Source organism: Lactuca serriola, chromosome 3 (genome assembly GCF_051521515.1).
Source record: "Lactuca serriola cultivar US96UC23 chromosome 3, Lser_US96UC23_V15, whole genome shotgun sequence".
NCBI classification, from domain to species: domain Eukaryota; kingdom Viridiplantae; phylum Streptophyta; class Magnoliopsida; order Asterales; family Asteraceae; genus Lactuca; species Lactuca serriola.
This window is the reverse complement of record NC_136410.1, coordinates 20,467,673-20,487,109: the sequence shown is the minus strand read 5'-3', so window position 1 is coordinate 20,487,109 and position 19,437 is coordinate 20,467,673. Positions and strand designations below refer to the sequence as shown.

At 41.1% G+C, this 19,437-nt stretch overlaps 1 protein-coding gene across 1 annotated transcript; it reads right to left on the bottom strand.

Moving 5' to 3' along the window:
* Positions 1-2,956: 2,956 nt before the first annotated feature.
* On the bottom strand, positions 2,957-3,430 carry LOC145095073 (uncharacterized). Its single transcript, XM_079033015.1, has one exon. The coding sequence runs from the start codon at positions 3,428-3,430 to the stop codon at positions 2,957-2,959; it is 474 nt and encodes a 157-aa protein (XP_078889141.1).
* Between the last annotated feature and the right edge of the window lie 16,007 nt (positions 3,431-19,437).

Below are 19,437 nucleotides of genomic sequence, written 5' to 3'. Positions count from 1 at the left end.
CCTAGAAAACTCAAAGCGGAAATCATGTGTGTGTGATGTGCTGCTACACTGCCGGCTCCTTCCCCTTAGACGAAGAAGTACCTGAAACAAGAAACTAAAACTGTAAGCATGAAGCTTAGTTAGTTCCCCCATCATACCACATACCATACAATCACATAGCATATATACGGTCGGGCAATTCTGGGGCACCCGTCCTACCCATGTCAAGCTATTCTGGTGTGCTAACCTACCCCTGTCAATCCATTCTGGGGCGCTGACCTACCCATGTGAAGCCATTCTGGGGTGCTGACCTACCCTCTGGTCTATCTTAACCGTACACGGGGACTGTTTCACCCTTACTACTAACACATAATATCATGTCATAATCATGCTGTCAGACATATATGGGGTGTCCGACCTACCCATTGGTCCTAGCGACCGAATCCGGGACTAGTCCCCCTTCTACTGATACTATCTCACATACATAGCAACTAGCAAACTAGCATACTCACATATCCAACAATAATAGACCAAACAATTACCACAAAGATAATCATCCCTACTAAAAATAGTGGGTCGGCCTTGGTGCCTTAGACCCACTTTTACTAGAAGGTAACTCACCTCGATGTCGTGTAGTGTCTGAATTGTCCTCGGCGTGAAGGTTTGATCTCCTCGACTCCTGAACCCCTACACGACAACCCCCAAGTCATCAAACAGAACATACAACCCTAACCCTGGTAAATACCAAAACCAGACAAAGTCAACATTGGTAAAAGTCAACACCTAGCTGACCTAACTCACTGAGTTGGTCTACCAACTGGTCGAGTCCATACTCCATTAAGCCGATCCAACCCCGAATTCGCTCCTCGAGTCTAGAAATAGCTCGACTGGTTCTCCTTCATTCAAACCATCGGGACCATCTTCATCCGACTCGCTGAGTTGTATGAACAACTCGTCGATCCCATCTTCAAAGATTGGGAGATTGCCTTGGACTCGCCGAGTCTATTCTAGCACTCGTCGAGTTCCATGACTTCCAGGTCCAAGGCAAACCCCCTAGTAGGCTGAGCGTTCCTTTCACTCAACTAAAACCATTCCAGAAAACGTTTTTTTGGGGAAAAAGCGTCTCGAATCGCCGAGTCCCTCCTTGTCCCAAACTATATAGTCGATTTCAGTGGGACTTAACACACCAAAACAATAGATCTGGCATCCTAATGTCCATTTTACATGTAAAGTTCCAAACTTGAAACGCATGCAAGGGGTCTTTGGCCCAAAAATCCATAAAATATGGCCTCCAAGGTGCATGGGTTGTTCATGGCAACAAAATGGGAACCTTTGTGCCATAAAACCCCCTATAGACCTGGATCTAAAGCATACGCTGATTTCCAACACTAAATCCCAAATACAACCTCTCTAGGGCTTAGAAAGATGAAGGAAAAAGGCCCAAAATCAAGATCTATAGACACATGTTCAGCTTCATACCTACAATAAGCTGAAAATGAGCTCCAAACTCTGGATCTTCTTGTTTCCCCTTGGCCTCACAAGCTCATGTTCAACTTCATACCTACAATAAGCTGAAAATGAGCTCCAGACTCGCCGAGTTCTATGAACAACTCATCGATCCCATCTTCAAAGATTGGGAGATTGCCTTGGACTCGCCGAGTCTATTCTAGCATTCGTCGAGTTCCATGACTTCCAGGTCCAAGGCAAACCCCCCAGTAGGCTGAGCGTTCCTTTCACTCAACTAAAACCATTCCAGAAAACGTTTTTTTGGGGAAAAAGCGTCTCGACTCGCCGAGTCCCTCCTTGTCCCAAACTATATAGTCGATTTCAGTGGGACTTAACACACGAAAACCATAGATCTGGCATCCTAATGTCCATTTTACACGTAAAGTTCCAAACTTGATACGCATGCAAGGGGTCTTTGGCCCAAAAATCCATAAAATATGGCCTCCAAGGTGCATGGGTTGTTCATGGCAACAAAATGGGAACCTTTGTGCCATAAAACCCCCTATAGACCTGGATCTAAAGCATACACTGATTTCCAACGCTAAATCCCGAATACAACCTCTCTAGGTATTAGAAAGATGAAGGAAAAAGGCCCAAAATCAAGATCTATAGACACATGTTCAGCTTCATACCTACAATAAGCTGAAAATGAGCTCCAAACTCTGGATCTTCTTGTTTCCCCTTGGCCTCACAAGCTCCTTTCCTCTTCTCAAGCTTCACAATCCAACAAAAAGCACCAAAATGGCCTTAGAACACACAAAAACGGATAGGGTTTCGATAAGATGCCTTCTGGGAGCATATGGAACGATGGAGGCTGACAGAAGGTGTTTGAGTAGGGTGCAATCTGACTGTCCGTGGATCTCGACTCTACTCGACGAGTCAGTCTTCCTACTCGTCGAGTAGGTGACATAAACTGTACACAGATCTTGACTCTACTCGACGAGTTAGGCCTCCAACTCGTCGACTCCTAGAGAAAAACACAATAAATTCTTGAATAATAGGCATACCAAGGTATCAGGTGTTACAAATCTCCCCTACATATCTTAGACTTCGTCCTCGAAGTCTGCTGCTCGATCCTGAAAGAGCTCGGGCTAATGCTCCCTCTTCTCGTCCTCCGGCTCCCAAGTCCATTCCGAGCCCTTGCGGTGTTGCCACTGCACATTTACTAGCTCCACCCTCTTATTCCTCAGATCCCTTAACTTCCTGTCAAGGATTGCTACTGGCCGCTCGATGTAGTTCAGGCTATCATCAACCTAAATATCCTCCAAAAGCACCACCGCCGAATCATCTACCAGACATTTCCGAAACTGGGAGACTTGAAAAGTGTTATGAATCTGACTGAGTTTGGCTAGCAGATCCAGCCTATATGCCACCTTGCCCACCCGGGCTATAAACCTGAAGGGTCCAATATACCTGGGGCCCAGCTTGCCCCACTTCCTGAACCGAATAACGCCCTTCCACAACGACACCTTCAGGAGCACCATATCCCCGACCTTAAACTCCATGATTTTGGAAGAGAATTTAGCAGCTTCTTGTTGATTTTGGACCTAGTAACTATCACGCATGTGGAGCTCATTTCAGTGGTTAGTGTGATAAATCTTTGTAGTTGATTTTCCAGTGTTTCTCCCAATACATAATTGAACATGTTGAATTTTTTTCGGAGCATGTCTTGTCGACTTTGCTTCATGTCTTCATTTCCTTTGTAGACTTCTATGAGCGCTTCCCACAATGCTTTTGCTGACGTGTATTCACGAAATCCTTGTGAAATCTTAGGAGCCAATGCCATGGTGAGTGTAGCGAGTGCCTTTTCTTGTTCTTCAACTCTTTCAAAGTCACCATCAGTGTAGTTTTCAATCTGTTTGTCAATTACTGTGCCATCGTCTAGAGTGGATGTAATCCGAATTGGTCCTCTTAAAATACTTCTCCAAATTTTGAAATCTTTCATCTTGATGTATTTTTCAATTTGATATTTCCATTCAGGAAATCCTTCAGCTGATAGCAATCTGGGAATACGAGTAGTGGTTCCCATAATTGCATCCAAATCTTGATGAGCAATTATGCTTTGAGATTCCATTTTGACAAGCTTTAAGTGATTGTTTAAAAAAAAATAATAACCACACACAGGTTAATCACATACTTGACTTCAACCGTACACCCAGCAGCAGAACAGTACTTAACCGCACACACTAACAGCAAACAAGTCTTAACCGCACACGCTAATAGCAAACAAATTTCAACCGCACACACACTAATAACAAGCCTAACCGTACACAATGTAACCGCACACTCAGCCACACACTGTAACCGCACACTTAGCCGTACACTGTAACCGCACACTCAGCCGTACACTTATCAACAACAAAAACCAACCGTACACACTTCAAGAATACGCTCCACTGCACACACTATGGCAGCAAACCTTCAACAGTTGGTAGCAAACCTTCAACAGTTGGGAGCAAACTCGATTTTCTCAGATTTTTGATGAAACTTGATTTCAAGCTTTTGCAAACTATTAAAAACAAGAATCAAGCAACAGTTCTTCGATCAAAAATACTTCAAAAATAGTGAAATTTTTGCACCCTCACACTCCAAAATACTTCAATTGATACCAAATTGGCTCTGATACCAATTGTTAGTCCCAAAAATGCTTGTGTATCAATCAGATCCAATTGATAGTGCAGAATCCCAATCAATTGGATGATGTCAGATCAATATAGAAGAGAATGAGAAGAAGAAGAAGATGAATCTATGATTTATTAATGAAATTGAGTGATGCTCCTTATAATAGATTCTCGCTCACACACACTTCTACTTTCTAACTTTCTCTCTCTTCTCTAGCCTTCTATCTTCTAACCGTACACTCCCACATGCACTCCTCTATTTATATGGACCTCAAGCCATACACATGTGTACAGCCGTACACCCTGTGTACGGCCAAACCTCTTTTTCTTCAGCATCAGTTAAGACTGAACAATCAGGGCCAACTGAGGATGTTGAGATGAAGAGAATCTATTGTAAGGAGCATCACTCAATTTCATTAACAAATCATAGATTCATCTTCTTCTTCTTCTCATTCTCTTCTATATTGAATTGGGATTCCGCACCATCAATTAGATCTGACTGATACACAAGCAACTTTGGGGACTTACAATTGGTATCAGAGCAAGGTTGTATCAGTTAATTTTGTCAGATCTGGAGCTTATTTGATCTTATTTTGAAAAGATAATAGCGTTTTTGGATAGATCTCGCAAAATAAGGGGGGTTACTTCTTTGCATTTTTCATAAAACGAGTTTTTGATCGAGTTTTGGAGCTAAAAAAACGTCGGTTTTTTTCGCGAATCTATAGAAGGTGTGCGGCGCAGCAGCCTCGGTGTGCGGCCTCGAACGTGTGCGCTCTCATGTAGGGTTCAACATCTTAGCTTCGGTCTCGCATTTGCATCCTCGCTTCGCAGCTCTAGTCCTCGCAGCAGCCCTTCATAAAATATGAAACATGTTTGAAGGTGCCGGGGATCGAACACTAGACCTCCAGGTCATTGACCCAACGCCTTACCAACTCGTCTAGGAGGCTCCTTGTGACCTATATCCGAAATTTGGAATAAAACTCATCGTTTTCGCATATAATTTCGCAAATTGACATTTTCAACCCCAAAAATTCAAAAATTTATTTTTTAAATCCTTTTTCAACCCAAAAATTTTAGTTTTTAAATTTTAACTTTTATTTTTGACTTTTTACTTAAAATTTTGACTTTGACTTTTAAAAGTTGACCTTTGGCTTTAAATTTTGACTTTCTCGTTTGACTTTTAATTTTTCAAATTTGGCTTTTCGGTTTGACTTTTAAGTTTGACTTTTTTAAATTTGACTTTTAAGGTTGACTTTCTCGGTTTTTAAGTCAAAAGGCAATTAAAAATATAAAAAAAAATTAAAAATTAAAAAAAAATAAAAAAAAAATGAGTTCCACATCAATTCTGGTAAATGAAGTTTCACGTACTCCATCTTGTAAAGCTACGATTAAATTTCTTCGCGAACAAATTGATTTACTAAAAAGGGAAAATGAGGACCTTAAATATGAAGGCTATATTCTAAGGAAAGGTTAGAAAGCGTTAAAAGCTCAATTAGAAACCAAAATCAAGGATTTCCAAAAACTCCAAGAAGATTACAGCAAAAAGTGTGAAAATTATGATCACATTAATAAAAAAAACTTGCTGTTGTAATTGAAGAACTTGACGCTTTGAAAATAAAGTGTGGAAAAACAGATGTTAGTTTCAAAAGTTACACTGCGTCAAGTAAGACAGTCGAGTCCTTATTTGAAAAACAATTGAAATTCAAAGATAATCAAAACAAAGGTCTAGGGTATGATAGTGTTCCTCCCCCTTTCAATCATAACTATATATCCATACCTTTGACTCAGGAAGAGATTGACCGAGAACCATTTATGGTATACGGTAAACCAGTTGTTGAACAGGCAACTGAGGGCGTTAAGCTGAATGATACTAATGCTTCTACTTCATGTGCAGGTAAAGTAGCAGAGGATGAGAATAAGGAGAACACCATTGAACAAACCAACATCTCCTTGAACTCTAAATCTGTTGCTTCGAACTCAACTACTTCTGATCAACCTGCTGTTAGTAAATACAGGCCACCATTTCAAGCTAAACAGAGTGCCTGTTGCAACTGTGCGTGTGGGAAAACCAAGAGACAAGGCAAAGACATGCCACCAGGGGCAGGAAGGAACAACTCCACAGTGAAGAAAAAGACATGTTTTCACTGTGGAACACCTGGATACATTGCTCGAAACTGTCCAAATCGCGCATACGTTCCCTACTACGCACATGGCTGGCAGAAAACACCAAGAGGGAGATACTTCAAAAGAAACCCCTCTTGCCCACATTCAGAAAATAGCGACTGGAATGCCACGAAGTCCAAAAATCAACCGCACAAGGCCAAGAAATCAACTCCCAAGGTCAAGAAGGGAATGTTGGCCAAGAAGCCAAATCCAAGAGATGCTCCCGTGAAGCCAAAATCAAAGTCATCTCGACGATCGACTTCAAGTTCAAAATCAAGTGCCGAGGCACCCATTCGCTCAAAAAAGAAATGGGTTAAACTCACTAAAGATGGGTACCGAAGGTGCAATCTCCCAAATCATCTAATGCTTCTAATATTTCTACATTTTCTGTTTGTGATAAACAGGATATGTCATGGGAGAGAGTATCGTGCGAAGATGACAAAGGTCGAACAAGTTTCAAAATGGACTGGGTTCCAAAGACCAACTAATCCCGCTATGTGTTGGAGCAGCTATGGAGGCATATCATCAGACTTCGGTTTGTTGATAGTGGTTGTTCCAGACACTTGATAGGAGGCATCTCTCAACTGTACAACACACGAAATTTTGTTTGAGAGTATGTGTTCTTTGTAGAAAGGGAAGAAAGGAAGGGATCACATGGGGTTTGTGCTTAATGACATGAAGAATTTTCGGATCTGTTCTGAGATTACACGTGCTGTTCTCAGACCTTCTGGATGCAAATTCAATCGGTGACTTACGGTTTGAGTTTTCTTCTCTATACTCCTGAGTTTTTCTTAAGTTGATTTGCTTTAAAGACAAATTTTTGTTTTAGGATAGTTTAAATTTGCGTATTTACTTTCGTTTCCCTCCTATGCACAAATTTAGGGCGGGGGGGGGGGGGGGGGGATAAAAACAAAACAAAAATTAGAAAATTAAAAAAAAAACATTTGAAAATCAAAAAAAAAAAAAATTATGTTGTTTATGGAATGTGCTTGAGGGAGATGTTTTGGGAAGTGAGTGATAACGGGCAATTTGAGTCTGCGTAACGTACCCAAAGTTGAAGGGTCTATGCTCTGGTTTGATACGTCGGTAGGCACGAAGAATATAACTGACTTGACTAGGTGCAGATGAACTTAAGGAATCTAGAGACTTAATAAATCTTGACCTAGTTAGATCCGTTTAGCCTGACAATATGACGCTTGGATAGGTTGAGCAGTGAGATATATATGGGAATCTAATCATCACATTAAATGAACCCGTATCTGGAACCGTGGTTTAACTTTTCCTCCATGTACGGATTTTGTCCTTAATTCCGGTATTGATGGGGCAACTGGTAAATTCCGATAAATTAGGTCTGTAGAAAATCATTTTCTTTCTTTCTGTCTGTTAGTCATATGTTACCTCCTCTGCGTGATTGGAAGAGCTATCTTTCAAGAATCTTTTCAAGAAGCCTCCTCACCCAACATGCGTTCAATGTCAGATTTTGAAGAAAAACCCAACCGCTGAAGATGAATTCATTTATTGAAGATTCATATGTTCATCTTGATGATGTGAAGAAATTTGAAGATTAATGCTAAAGCCAAGCTCCCAATGAAGATTAACCAGAAAAAGCCAGCTACTTTTTAGGGGGAGTTTGTTGGGCCAATTAGAAAAGAAAGCTATAAACCAAGGGGAGATTGTTGGGTCAAAAATATGGTTTATGCTTTGCTTTTCTAGGAAAATATATTTTTATGTAATGTTGTATGTGTTTGTGGTTTGTGTGTACGGCCGTACACGTGTGTACGGCCGCACACCCTGTGTACAGACATACACAGGGTGTGCGGCGGTACACATGTGTATGGCTGGAGGTCCATATAAATAGAGTGCATGTGGGAGTGTACGGTTAGAAGAGAGAAGGCTAGAGAAGAGAGAGAGAAAGTTAGAGAGATGAAGTGTGTGTGAGAGAGAATCTACTGTAAGGAGCATCACTCAATTTCATTAATAAATCATAGATTGATCTTCTTCTTCTTCTTCTCATTCTCTTCTATATTGATCTGACATCATCCAATTTATTGGGATTCCGCAACAGCAATTGGATCTGATTGATATACAAGCAATTTTAGGGACTTACAGTACTTTCGACCCTTCCGAGCAGAAGCTCGTCAACTGTGCAGACTCAATGTTTGCGATCCATCTCCTGGCAGCAATGAGGTCCTTCACCCTGTGACAATCTGGCGAACCACTCCCTCTGAAGTCCTTGAAGGACAGTGTGCGTGTACCCGCCATGCCATACATCAAATCAATCTTGAATGCTCGGAGGCGATCCTTCATCAGCTCGATAATCCCCTCCTTGATCGACCCAAAAATAACCAGGTTCCACTCAAGGACACCTCTCGTGATCTCATACGCGACGAACTCGTGTAGCCCGTCATCCACCTACTCGGATCCTACCCCCGAGCCTGATCTTGATCCTGACCTAGATCCTGAGCCTCCTGCTCCATGTCGTGTGACCACCATACTGAAAATAAACACGTAAACGTTAGGATCATACATACTCCTGAGAGGCTAAGATAAAGTGTTTAAATAAGGTGCAAACCCTCAATTTAGGGTTTTACCCAAACAACACCTACTCGCCGAGTCAGTCTTCCGACTCGTCGAGTATGTCACTTAAACTGTCCGCGAATCTCGACTCTACTCGACGATTTGGGCCTCCAACTCGTCGAGTCCTAGAGAAAAAAACAAGAAATGCTTGAATAATATGCATACTAGGTATCAGGTGTTACAGATATTGAGGTATCACGAAACTATGTGTCGGGGTTTTTCTTTGGTGGGTATGATTTTTTTTATTCCTCTAATTTGGATTGTTTGTGTTTTGAAATCCCATGGGTCTTGGTTGTCCTTGGTATCCTACCATTGCATTAATATATTCTGGTTCACTTCCAAGTATGGGGCACTTATCCGTAGAATACCCCGTCATGGCAAAAGGACCACAAACCATCAAATATTGACCACTTCCCACTTCCCACCACCATGGCAAGTGTTGGGTATTGCTAACTTCACTAACAACTTATGGAGAATTTTTCTTCATGTCAATTCAAGGCTCAAAGTTTCTTTGATTTTGAGAAATGGTAGCAAAAAGTGATTTTTTCTCTTGATTTGTCTTGTTAAATATGCGACCACCACTTCAAGCATAAATCATCCTTCAATCTTTTTCATTGATACCTTCATAAAATTGTTGAAGAAGTAGTTGTTCGTGTATATTGTGTTGTGGACAACTTGTACACAGTTTATTAAGTTACTCCCAAAAATCATGAAATGTCTCATTCTTCTATTGACGAATCCCAAGAATGCCACTCCTTTGACTTAATATTTGAGAAGTGGGATAGAACTTGATATTGAAGGCTTTGAGGTACTCTTCCCATATGTGAATAGATCCTGGTGGTAAGTTGAATAACCATTTACTAGCTTTATCTTCCAAGGTGAGTGGGAAGGTGGTTAACTTGAAATCATCCAATGTCACATGCTCGGGCAACATGCTAACACATATCATGTGAAAGGAATTCAAATTCGTTTGAGGATCTTCTCTATCCAAACCATGGAACTTGGTGAGTTGATGTATGAAACTTGACATCAATTCAATCCTAACAACAATGCCAAAACTTGGTCGGATGTTAAGTCCACCAAGCAAATTACACACTTTGCTTCCAAATAAAACGTAATATAATGGTAAAAAGGGATATCCATCCTCGGGGAAATGGTTGTATTCAATCACCAATGCAATCCAATAGAACTAGTGTAATAAATATAACTAACTACAATTAAACTAAAAGCAGGGGTTTTGTGACTGTTTGAAAACTAAAAGACTTGAAGAAACAAAATAATTGCAACTAAGAAAGATGGTGAGATGCTCAAATATGGGAGAGAATTGGTCAACCAAGGCAATTCAACACAATGAACATTTGTGTGTTTATCATTAGGATTCAAAATGTAAGCTTATCTTTCATTCCAAATTGGTTATAGCAATCATGAAGCATGCTACGCTAGGATTACTCAATGGTAGTATGGAGGTTGGGGAAGCCTACAACACATATTCTTAACCGAAATCAAGGACTCATATGAAGCAATAGAACCTAAGAAAGTTGATTAGCCTTAAATGAAGGAATCCCCAACTCTTGGAGGATGTAAATGCTTACACATCCATAAATGAGTCATGATCCATAAGCTAGAGATCATTTCTATCATCATAAAAACCTTTTTCTAAGAAAATTTAATGATTCAATGCTAATTCGAAGAAATAAACCAACAATTATTCATTCAAATACGAAGCACATGATCAAAGTATTAAACAAGCATAAAAAGTATGAAGTAAGGATCAATAACACAAGATCAATGAGAATCAAACATGAATCCTACCAAACACATAAATATCCATGGGTTTTAGCCCATGTTAACCAAAATAAAGAGATTAGCCACTCATGGCAACAAGATGACAATCACAAAAGTGTTTTCGCATCAAGAAACTTACAATTACTAGAAGAATGAGAAGAATGTAGATCTAGCTCTCAATAATTGCTCCAAGGTACTCCAATGGTGGAAAAATCAAAGTGTGGCTTCTAAACCTAATGCCCTAATGTAAATGATGGGCAAAACGACCAAAACGCCCCAAAATGTGTTGTTGCGCGGGTACCCTAGCAAGTTTACGCGACTGAGACCCCACCCTCGTAAATGGTGCTGAAACACTATTGGCTCTTTTCCTCCACTAGTCCACCCTACTACTCAAGATTTACCTGGTCCCCTTCTCACCTCACATGACTAATATTTGGCCAATCATCTTCAAGCTTCAATTGGATAGTCCATGCCTAATAACAAGAGTCCATGACCCACCTTCACAAGCTTGCTTCATCCAAGTCTTCAACATTTTAAGGCCAATTCTTCTTTCATGGATCCAAAAAGCCTAATAATTCCTCAAGAGCCTACGAATCCTATATCCAAGCCAAATCCCAACTACAATGAGATTGCAAAAACCTGCAAAACACCTAATGCAAAATAGAAAATACCCGATACGATCCCTGATAAATTAAAATAAAGAATAAGCAATAAAATAATAATAAAAAGAGCTAAAAATGCTAAAATAATCTAAAAAAGAACAAAATAAAATAAACTGTCAATAAGGAAAGTGATAGCAGGGTAAATTGAGAAGAATTTACCATAAAAAAGATAGAAAACTTGTGAATCCTTGAATATAGAAAAGAGATTGAATCTATGTAAATATATTGTACATGAAGAAGTAAGAGCTCTACATACACATTGAACTTATTTTTGTTCAATTGAACCGTTAAGTTACTTAAGGACCGATTGGTTGGAAAAGAAAGATAAATATGGTATATAAAAGAAATTTCCATGTATAGATTGAGACTTGAGATCTCGAAAGTAGTAGAGAAAGTTGTGAAAGTTAGGGCACGAGAACTAATAGATTGATGAGAAAAGAGTTATAGTAGCTAAAACAAGTTTAGAATGAAAGTAAAGTGAATATATTTAATACATCACTAATAGTTTTGAAAAGAGTTAGAGAATGGTTGGTAGCAACCTATGGTAGAGTGAGAATGGTTGTAACACCCGATTATTGGTCATATCTTAATTCAGGGTTGTGGACCGAAGGTCGATCATGTAAAGGCTTTGGGCGTTAATGAAGTAAAGTTTAGACTTTTTGGGATGTGATAATGTTGGTTGTGAGGTCTAACCCTTGAACTGAAGGGTATAAAGGGGAAAAGTTATAAACTGGGTTTCTTGTATGAATTAAGGAGTTTAGTTCAAGATGTTTTAATCCAAAGTAACTAAATAAGATTTTACGGCTCTTCAATACCTCTCCGTGCATATATAGAACGCCAAAAATGGAGTTGAAACGAAGAATTTATGATTGTTTGAAATTAAGTTGGAAAAAGGAATTTGACACTACATAGGGCGTACACTTGGTACGTAAGGCGTAATGGGATGCGCCTTTGATTATTTATGCATGGAGTAACATTTGGTACACTAGGAGTATGCGACCAGAACGCAAACCCTAATTTCGTGGTTTTGGGCCCTATTTAAACACATTACCCTCTATAAATCTCTTTTATTCTCATCCTCCATCTCTCTAAATGGCACCCCTAAAACCCTAAACCTATATTTGTATCTTGCATGCTAAAAAGTATGTTTTTGGGCGCTTTTGAAGGAAGAAGAAGTTAATAGTGTTGCTTGAAAAGCTTCAAGCAATGTGGATTTGGGGTTTGCACCTCTTAAACATTATCCAAGAGGTATAAAGTTCAGAACTTGGTGAATGATTTGTTAGATCTTGTTAGTCCTAAGATTTATATCCTTTGTGTCCCACATTCTTGGTCTAGTTAAGTATAAGCTACTCCAGACCTTATGAGTAGCATTTCCAGACGTATTTGTGGACATGGAATCATAAAAATGCAATCTAATCCTTTTCTTGCACCCATTCAAGAGATATGAAGCTTTCTATTGTCTAACGAGTTAAGGTTTCGGTTTTGATCTTCTTTTACCCATGCAAAGCCATAAAGTTGGAAAGGTCTTAAAGGGCTCAGTATTCAATAAAGGATGTAAAATGGACTTAAATATGTAGGGCATGCCTAAGTGTATGCAATCCGTACAAGGTCTGAGTCTCATACACCATGCATAGAGATGGAGTATGCAGGACGTACTCAGCCTGATTTGGACTTTGACTTTCTTTGACAGTTGACCGTTGACTTTTTACCCAATTTATGTTTGGCTTATACTTTAGGGTTTTGGACTGTTGATTAAGATTCTACATGGTTTTGGTGTTAGTGGATTTGTAGGAGCAAGCAGTGCAGAAAAGGGAGCACGTCGCCGTGTTTCGGGGTTCTTCGATTCATGTGAGTTTTCCTTACTATACCCGTGGGTCAAAGGCACCAATTCCGAACCACTAGTTTTGGTTATCATTTATTAAATATATACCCTGGGAACTATATGTAGTCACGTAGGATAGTCTGAGGACTCTTGACCTAAGTTTTATCGCCTCTTCCTTGTCTGGTTGTGGCTCTAGAGTAGGATCATCTGTTTGGGTGTCTATCTCACTTATGGGTACATATGGCTATACATTCCTTTGAGAGTTGATTATGTATCCTTGTGTATAAAATGTTGCAATGATGTAATGATATGCTAGAGTTATATATATCCTTGTGTGATAGGAGGCCATAATAGTGGTATGTTGGTTACAGTACCAGCGAACTGGTTATCGTCTAGTGGTGTGCTCTAAGGGTTGTATGTAATCATGTAGGATAGCCTGAGAAAGCTTGATCTAGGCTTTATTGCTCATTCCTTGGTTGGTTCTGGATCTATATTAGGATCATCTAGTTCGGTGGCTATGTCACCCCTGGTTACTTATGGTTACACATTCCTTAAAGGTTAGCTGCTAGCGGAGTAACATGTTGTTGGAGGTCTAGTAGGCGGTAGTGAGCTGTATGATTGGTAATTGCATGTGTTATGTGTCTACTTGATCATTGATTTTTTATATGTCGACCTTTGGTGGCGGATGAAGTTAAGGCGGTCATGTTGTGTGTCCTAGGCCAAGATACTAGGTGTGGGCTGGCTGTATGCCATAGACACGGAGACTCGGGAAGAACGGTTGGTTTGATGCGGTAGGTCAACATACCTGGGGTAATCTAATATGATGATTGTGGACCCGATATGCATGATATTATGTTTTTTTGTTAGGTCCAGTTTAGTGTTGCATCTTTTGGGCTCGTTAGCTAGTCCAAGTTTTGTCTCCGGTATGGGCCTGTCCATCCGTGAGTTTTGTTTAGGGTTTATTATATATAGATGCTTGCATGCATTCTTAACGTAAGATTGATATAGATTTGATAGCGTACAAGTTCTTATCTTTTGTAACCCTAGAATCCTCTACAGCGGAAGTTCTTCATCGAGCTCTGCTGAGGATTGAGTTAATCAAATCATTAGACACATTCAGATCCATACTTGTGTTTTTTACATTACTGTTTCTGTTTTATTTATTTACCTGTTACAAAGATCTAATCGATCAAAGAGTTTTCGAACTCATCAATTGGTATCAGAGCAGGAGGCTGTGTAATTCATACACATCTCTTCTATGAAAGAAGCGATTAGGGTTATTCCGCATTAACTGATATTTATTGAGCCGTCACTCCATAATTGACGTATCTCTTTATTTATTCATTTGCCCTAATATTACATATTACAAGTCTGATCTTTCAAACAGGTTAAACGATCAAGCATGGACGATTCTCAATCTAATCCTATCAACATCTCAAACAACATTGGATCAACGATGAAGATTCCTATTCTATACACCCAGGATTACGAAGTTTGGGCTCATCATTTTGAAGATTATGTCATCGGATCTGAAGATAATGGGTATCTTATTTGGGAAGCCATTGTGTCTAGACCATTTGCTCACTCAGGAACATCCAAGATCATTAAAACTCAGAAAGAATATAATGATCTGTTAAAAGATGTTAAAGACGTTGCTCAAGACGAAAAGGAGAAGTTTCAGTGCAATATCAAAGCATTGAGACTGATCCGATTCGCTCTTCAATCTGACACGTTTAGGTTGGTGAGTTCCTGCAGTACCGCTAAAGAAATCTGGGATAGGTTGCGAGAGCTGTATTCCACATATGAAGATTTAGAGCACTCTATTCAGACGTTGCTTTTTTCTGAGTTTGGAGAATTCAAGCAAAATTCCGATGAGACCGTCACACAGATGTTTGAAAAGATTGTCATGCAAGAAAAGAATGTGGTCTCAAGCTTGGGGTCCTTGGCCCTCCTATCAAAAGGCAAGAATGCAGTGGAAGACGAAGATCTGAACCTAGAGGGCTATGATCTTACGTCAGAAGATTATGCTATGATGGTATCCAATCCCAAGAGGTTCATCAAGAAGAGGTTTCCTACCAATAAAAACAAAAATTGGCAGGGAAGCTATAGTTTTGAAAAGGTAAGGGAGGAGTAGAAGAAAGAGAAACCAAAGAAAGAGGCGAAAGTTGAAGGAGATTCTGGCGTTAGCTGCTATTACTGTGGAGGAAAGAACCATTATGCTAAAGATTGTGTTATGAAGAAAATGGCAGAGAAAGATGAGGAAAAAGATGAAGAGACTGTCTTGATGAATAAGATGGAAGAGATCAAGAGGAAGAAAGCTGCTACTAACCCTTCTATGAATGCTATTATTGTACATGGTTCGGCAGAGAATGACGAGTTCGGTGGCGTGCAGGTATGGTCAACCGACTCAGAGGATGATGAAGTGAGAAAGCCTTCACATGGAAAGGCATATGTTGCAAGAGGTGACGAAAGCAGTGGAAAATGTTTTGTGGTGACTGATGTATCTCACATAAGGGGATACAATAATGATGGTGGAAACGAGGACACCAAGGAGCGAGAGGACTTATGCTTCACAGCAAAACCTCTCAGTGTGCAGATCAATGAGCTTGATGAATTGATCAAGAAGGTACAATCTCTCTTTATTTCATTCAAAGTCCCACAGAAATCATATGAAAAAGAATTAAATAGCTTAAATTCAAGAATCTCAAATCTGGATAGTTGTTTAACTCAAACACGGGTCACCAATTCTAACCTAACTGACCATATAAGCAGGGTGTCTTCCAAGAGTGAGGAGCGAAGGATGTGGATAGAGCAAAAAGAGTCGGAGGTGATAAAGTCTAAGGATGAAAACATTTATTTTGTAGCACCCGGTTCCTGGTACGTAAATCTTAATTGAGTATTTCCCTTCTTTTAGCCTTGGACTCGGCGAGTCATAGGTCCGACTCGCCGAGTGGATACGCGACCCAGGACAAGTTTAAGTTGGCGACTCGGCGAGTCCATATCCTGGACTCGGCGAGTCACAGCTATTGGATGAAACCCTAAGTTTCAGGGGTTTGCACCCTATTTAAACGACTTAACTGCCCCAAGCCAGCCCCCATTCACCCTCAGAGCCCTGTATCTCTCTCTAGTCTTGCTTTCTTGTGAGTTTGAAGTGTTTTGTGGTGTATTGAAGTTTCTTTGAAGGAAAAGAAGAGGGAAGCAAGAAGAAGAGAAGGAGGCCAAGCATCTGTGTCATTCCAACGTTTCCCCTAAGGTATAGCTCGTTTCCCCTCTGTTTTTAAGCTTATAGCTCCATAAAAGTCCTTTTTGAGCCATTTACAAGATTGTGTATGCTTGAGGGTTGGTAATAAGTCGATTGGCTTCTAGATCTAGGCAAGATTGAGCTCCAGGAGCTCAGATCTGTTAGCTTTATGGCCCCATGTTGCTTGTTCACCCTAGATCTACCCTTTTGAGGCATTTTGAGCCCTAAAATCCATATTGGTGAATATCCACACGTAAAGTTGGAAACTTTACGTGTGATTCGTGTCCTAGAAGTCCAGATCTGTGAATGGCATGGACTGGAGTCGAGCAAATCTATGTATTTAGTGGGTGCATGGCAACGACTCGGCGAGTCATTCATGTGACTCGGCGAGTCTGTTCGCGAGTCTCCGAGTTTGTCCCCTTTTCGTAGTGTCGAGTGAGCAGCGAGTCACGAGGTGTGACTCAGTGAGTCGGAAGCTGAACTCATCTACGGAGGTACTCGGCGAGTCAATGCCCTGACTCGGCGAGTTCAAGGCAATCTCCTTAGATCAAGAACAGACTCGGCGAGTTGTTCATACAACCCGGCGAGTCGCAGCATAAGTGTTCATCGGATGAAGATGAACTCGACGAGTTGTTCATACAACTTGGCGAGTAGGATGAAGGACTTGAATATCAGTTTAGAAGGAGAACTCGTCGAGTCGTCGCCTAACTCGACGAGTAGGAACGAGATCCAGGACAATCGTTTGGGTGGTGACTCGGTGAGTTGGAAAGCCAACTCGGCGAGTCGGGTCAACTGAAAGTTGACTCTGACTTTGACTTAGGGCATGGTCAGGGGTAAAATGGTCATTTTACCCAAAGGTCAGTGAGCAGTGTTTGATTGAGTATGTTGTGGGAATTGCAGCCGGAGGATTTCCGGAGCAACAGAAGCAGCAGTAGGCAGTCAGTTCCCGATCAGATCAGCAGCTACTTCGAGGTGAGTTACCTTCCAGTAGCGGTGGGTCTACGGCCACAATGTCGGCCCTCCAGTAGGAGTTGTATGTTAGATGGTTGTCTTTGTGATATCATCTAGGTTTGCTACTACCTGATATGTTGTATGCTGACATGATATGTATATGTGATAGTTGTAGAGTTCGGTTGTTAGGAGCGAAGGGTAGGTCGGACACCCCAGATATGTCTGACAGTACGTGATGATATGATTGCCTGTTGGCTTGTTATGTTATATAAGGTAAAGGTAGTGAGAGGGGACTAGTCCCCAAGGATCGGTTGTTAGGACCGATGGGTAGTCAGCACCCCTGAATGGATTGACACGGGTAGTCAGCACCGCAGAATGTCCTGACATGGGTAGTCAGCACCCCAGAATGGCTTGACATGGGTAGGACGGCACCCCAGAACGGCCGTACCGGGTAGTCAGGCACCCCAGAATAGCCTGGCAGTATGTATGTTACGTGTTTGTATGGTATGCGGTACGATGGGAGAACTCACTAAGCTTTGTGCTTACGGTTTTCAGTTTTGGTTTCAGGTACCTCCTCAGCTAGGGGAAACGAGTCGGCGCGGTAAGAGCATGTCACACACACACTCTCCGGTTTCCGCATTTACGAGCTTCACTGGGATTTGTACACTGATAATTTGATTGGGTGTATGAATTGGCTTTTAAACATGGTTCACTTTGTGTTATGGTTTGATCAAACAATGTTTTTAGTTATTAATATTTTCTAAAGTAATGTTTTAAAACAAAATTTTTGGTCGTGAAAATTGGGTCGTTACAAGTTGGTATCAGAGCCCTGGTTTGAGGGATTCGGACACACCCTAGGGAGTGTCTGAACTCAAATCGAGGGATTAAAAGATTTTCTAAAAGAAAATGTTTTCTAAAATTGAGAAAAGAGTTTTGAGAAAGAACGAAGTGTGTGATGTGCGCGACCGGCCGAGCTCAAGTAAGTATTCCCCAAAGTACCCATACAAGTTTATGTTATGTTTATCAGCTTTTGTAGAACAACATGCTAGATTAGGACTAAGGATCTAGGAGTGATGCCTTATGTGCCTGCTTTATGTGTTTCAGTTGTATGAGAATTGCATGCTAGATATTGAGTAGACAGTAAGTAGGATAGCCTGATTAGGTTATGCCTGGTAGTATGAGCTTAGCACTAAATGCTAGCTCAGTTCCTGAAAGTAGATAGAGTTAATTAAGATTGTTACCCTTATCTGAATGCTGCTTGCTTCGTGCTACGTGGGACTCTGAATAATGGGTGTTAGAGTGTCGGATTTGATCCTACTGCGCAGCTCTTGTTTGAGTCCAACCATTGTAGGGACGAGTCGGGTACTCGAAGAATTATCTGAGCCTCGTCACATGTGATGGTATTCGGGTAATGGCTAATTGGCATTACAAGGAGGCCTGCAGCAGCTGAGGACTGGTTAGAGTGGAATTAGAGATTTCCCTAGGGCAAGCCTAGGATGAGTATAGCAGTGATCAACAGTAGTGAAAGGGATCTAGTGGAGTCGAGGCATTCCTTGAAGAAGGTACGGATAGATGTGGAAGGTAGTATGGGCCCGTACTACTGAAAGCAGAGGATCCGTACCCGAACCAAGGAAGGCCAAGATAAGACCAGGGAACTTGTAAGTAGTTGTGATCCCTCAGGAAGTATCAGTATCACTAATGATTGTTGTGATGTATTGCAGAATGGTGGTACTTCGATCAAGGCCGGTAGATGGTGGTTCAGGAGAGGGGTCAGGTTCGGGATCAGGTTCCGAGCCGGTTGATGAGGGTCTACGTGAGTTCATTGTGTCAGAGATCACTAGAGGCATCCTTGAGTCGACCCCCATTCTCTTTGGGTCGATCAAGGAAGGGATCATGGAGTTGATGGAGGATCGCCTTCGGGCATTCATGAGTGATATGGCATCTAGCCAGTTAGGATCTCGCACACTGTCCTTCAAGGACTTCAGGGGCAGTGGTGCGCCGGATTTCCATGGGGTGAAAGACCCCATTGCTGCCAGGTGATGGATTGCAGACATCGAGTCTGCTCAGTTGACTAGCTTCTGCCCCGAGGGGTCGAAGGTGAGGTATGCAGCAGGGTGTTTACGGGACCGA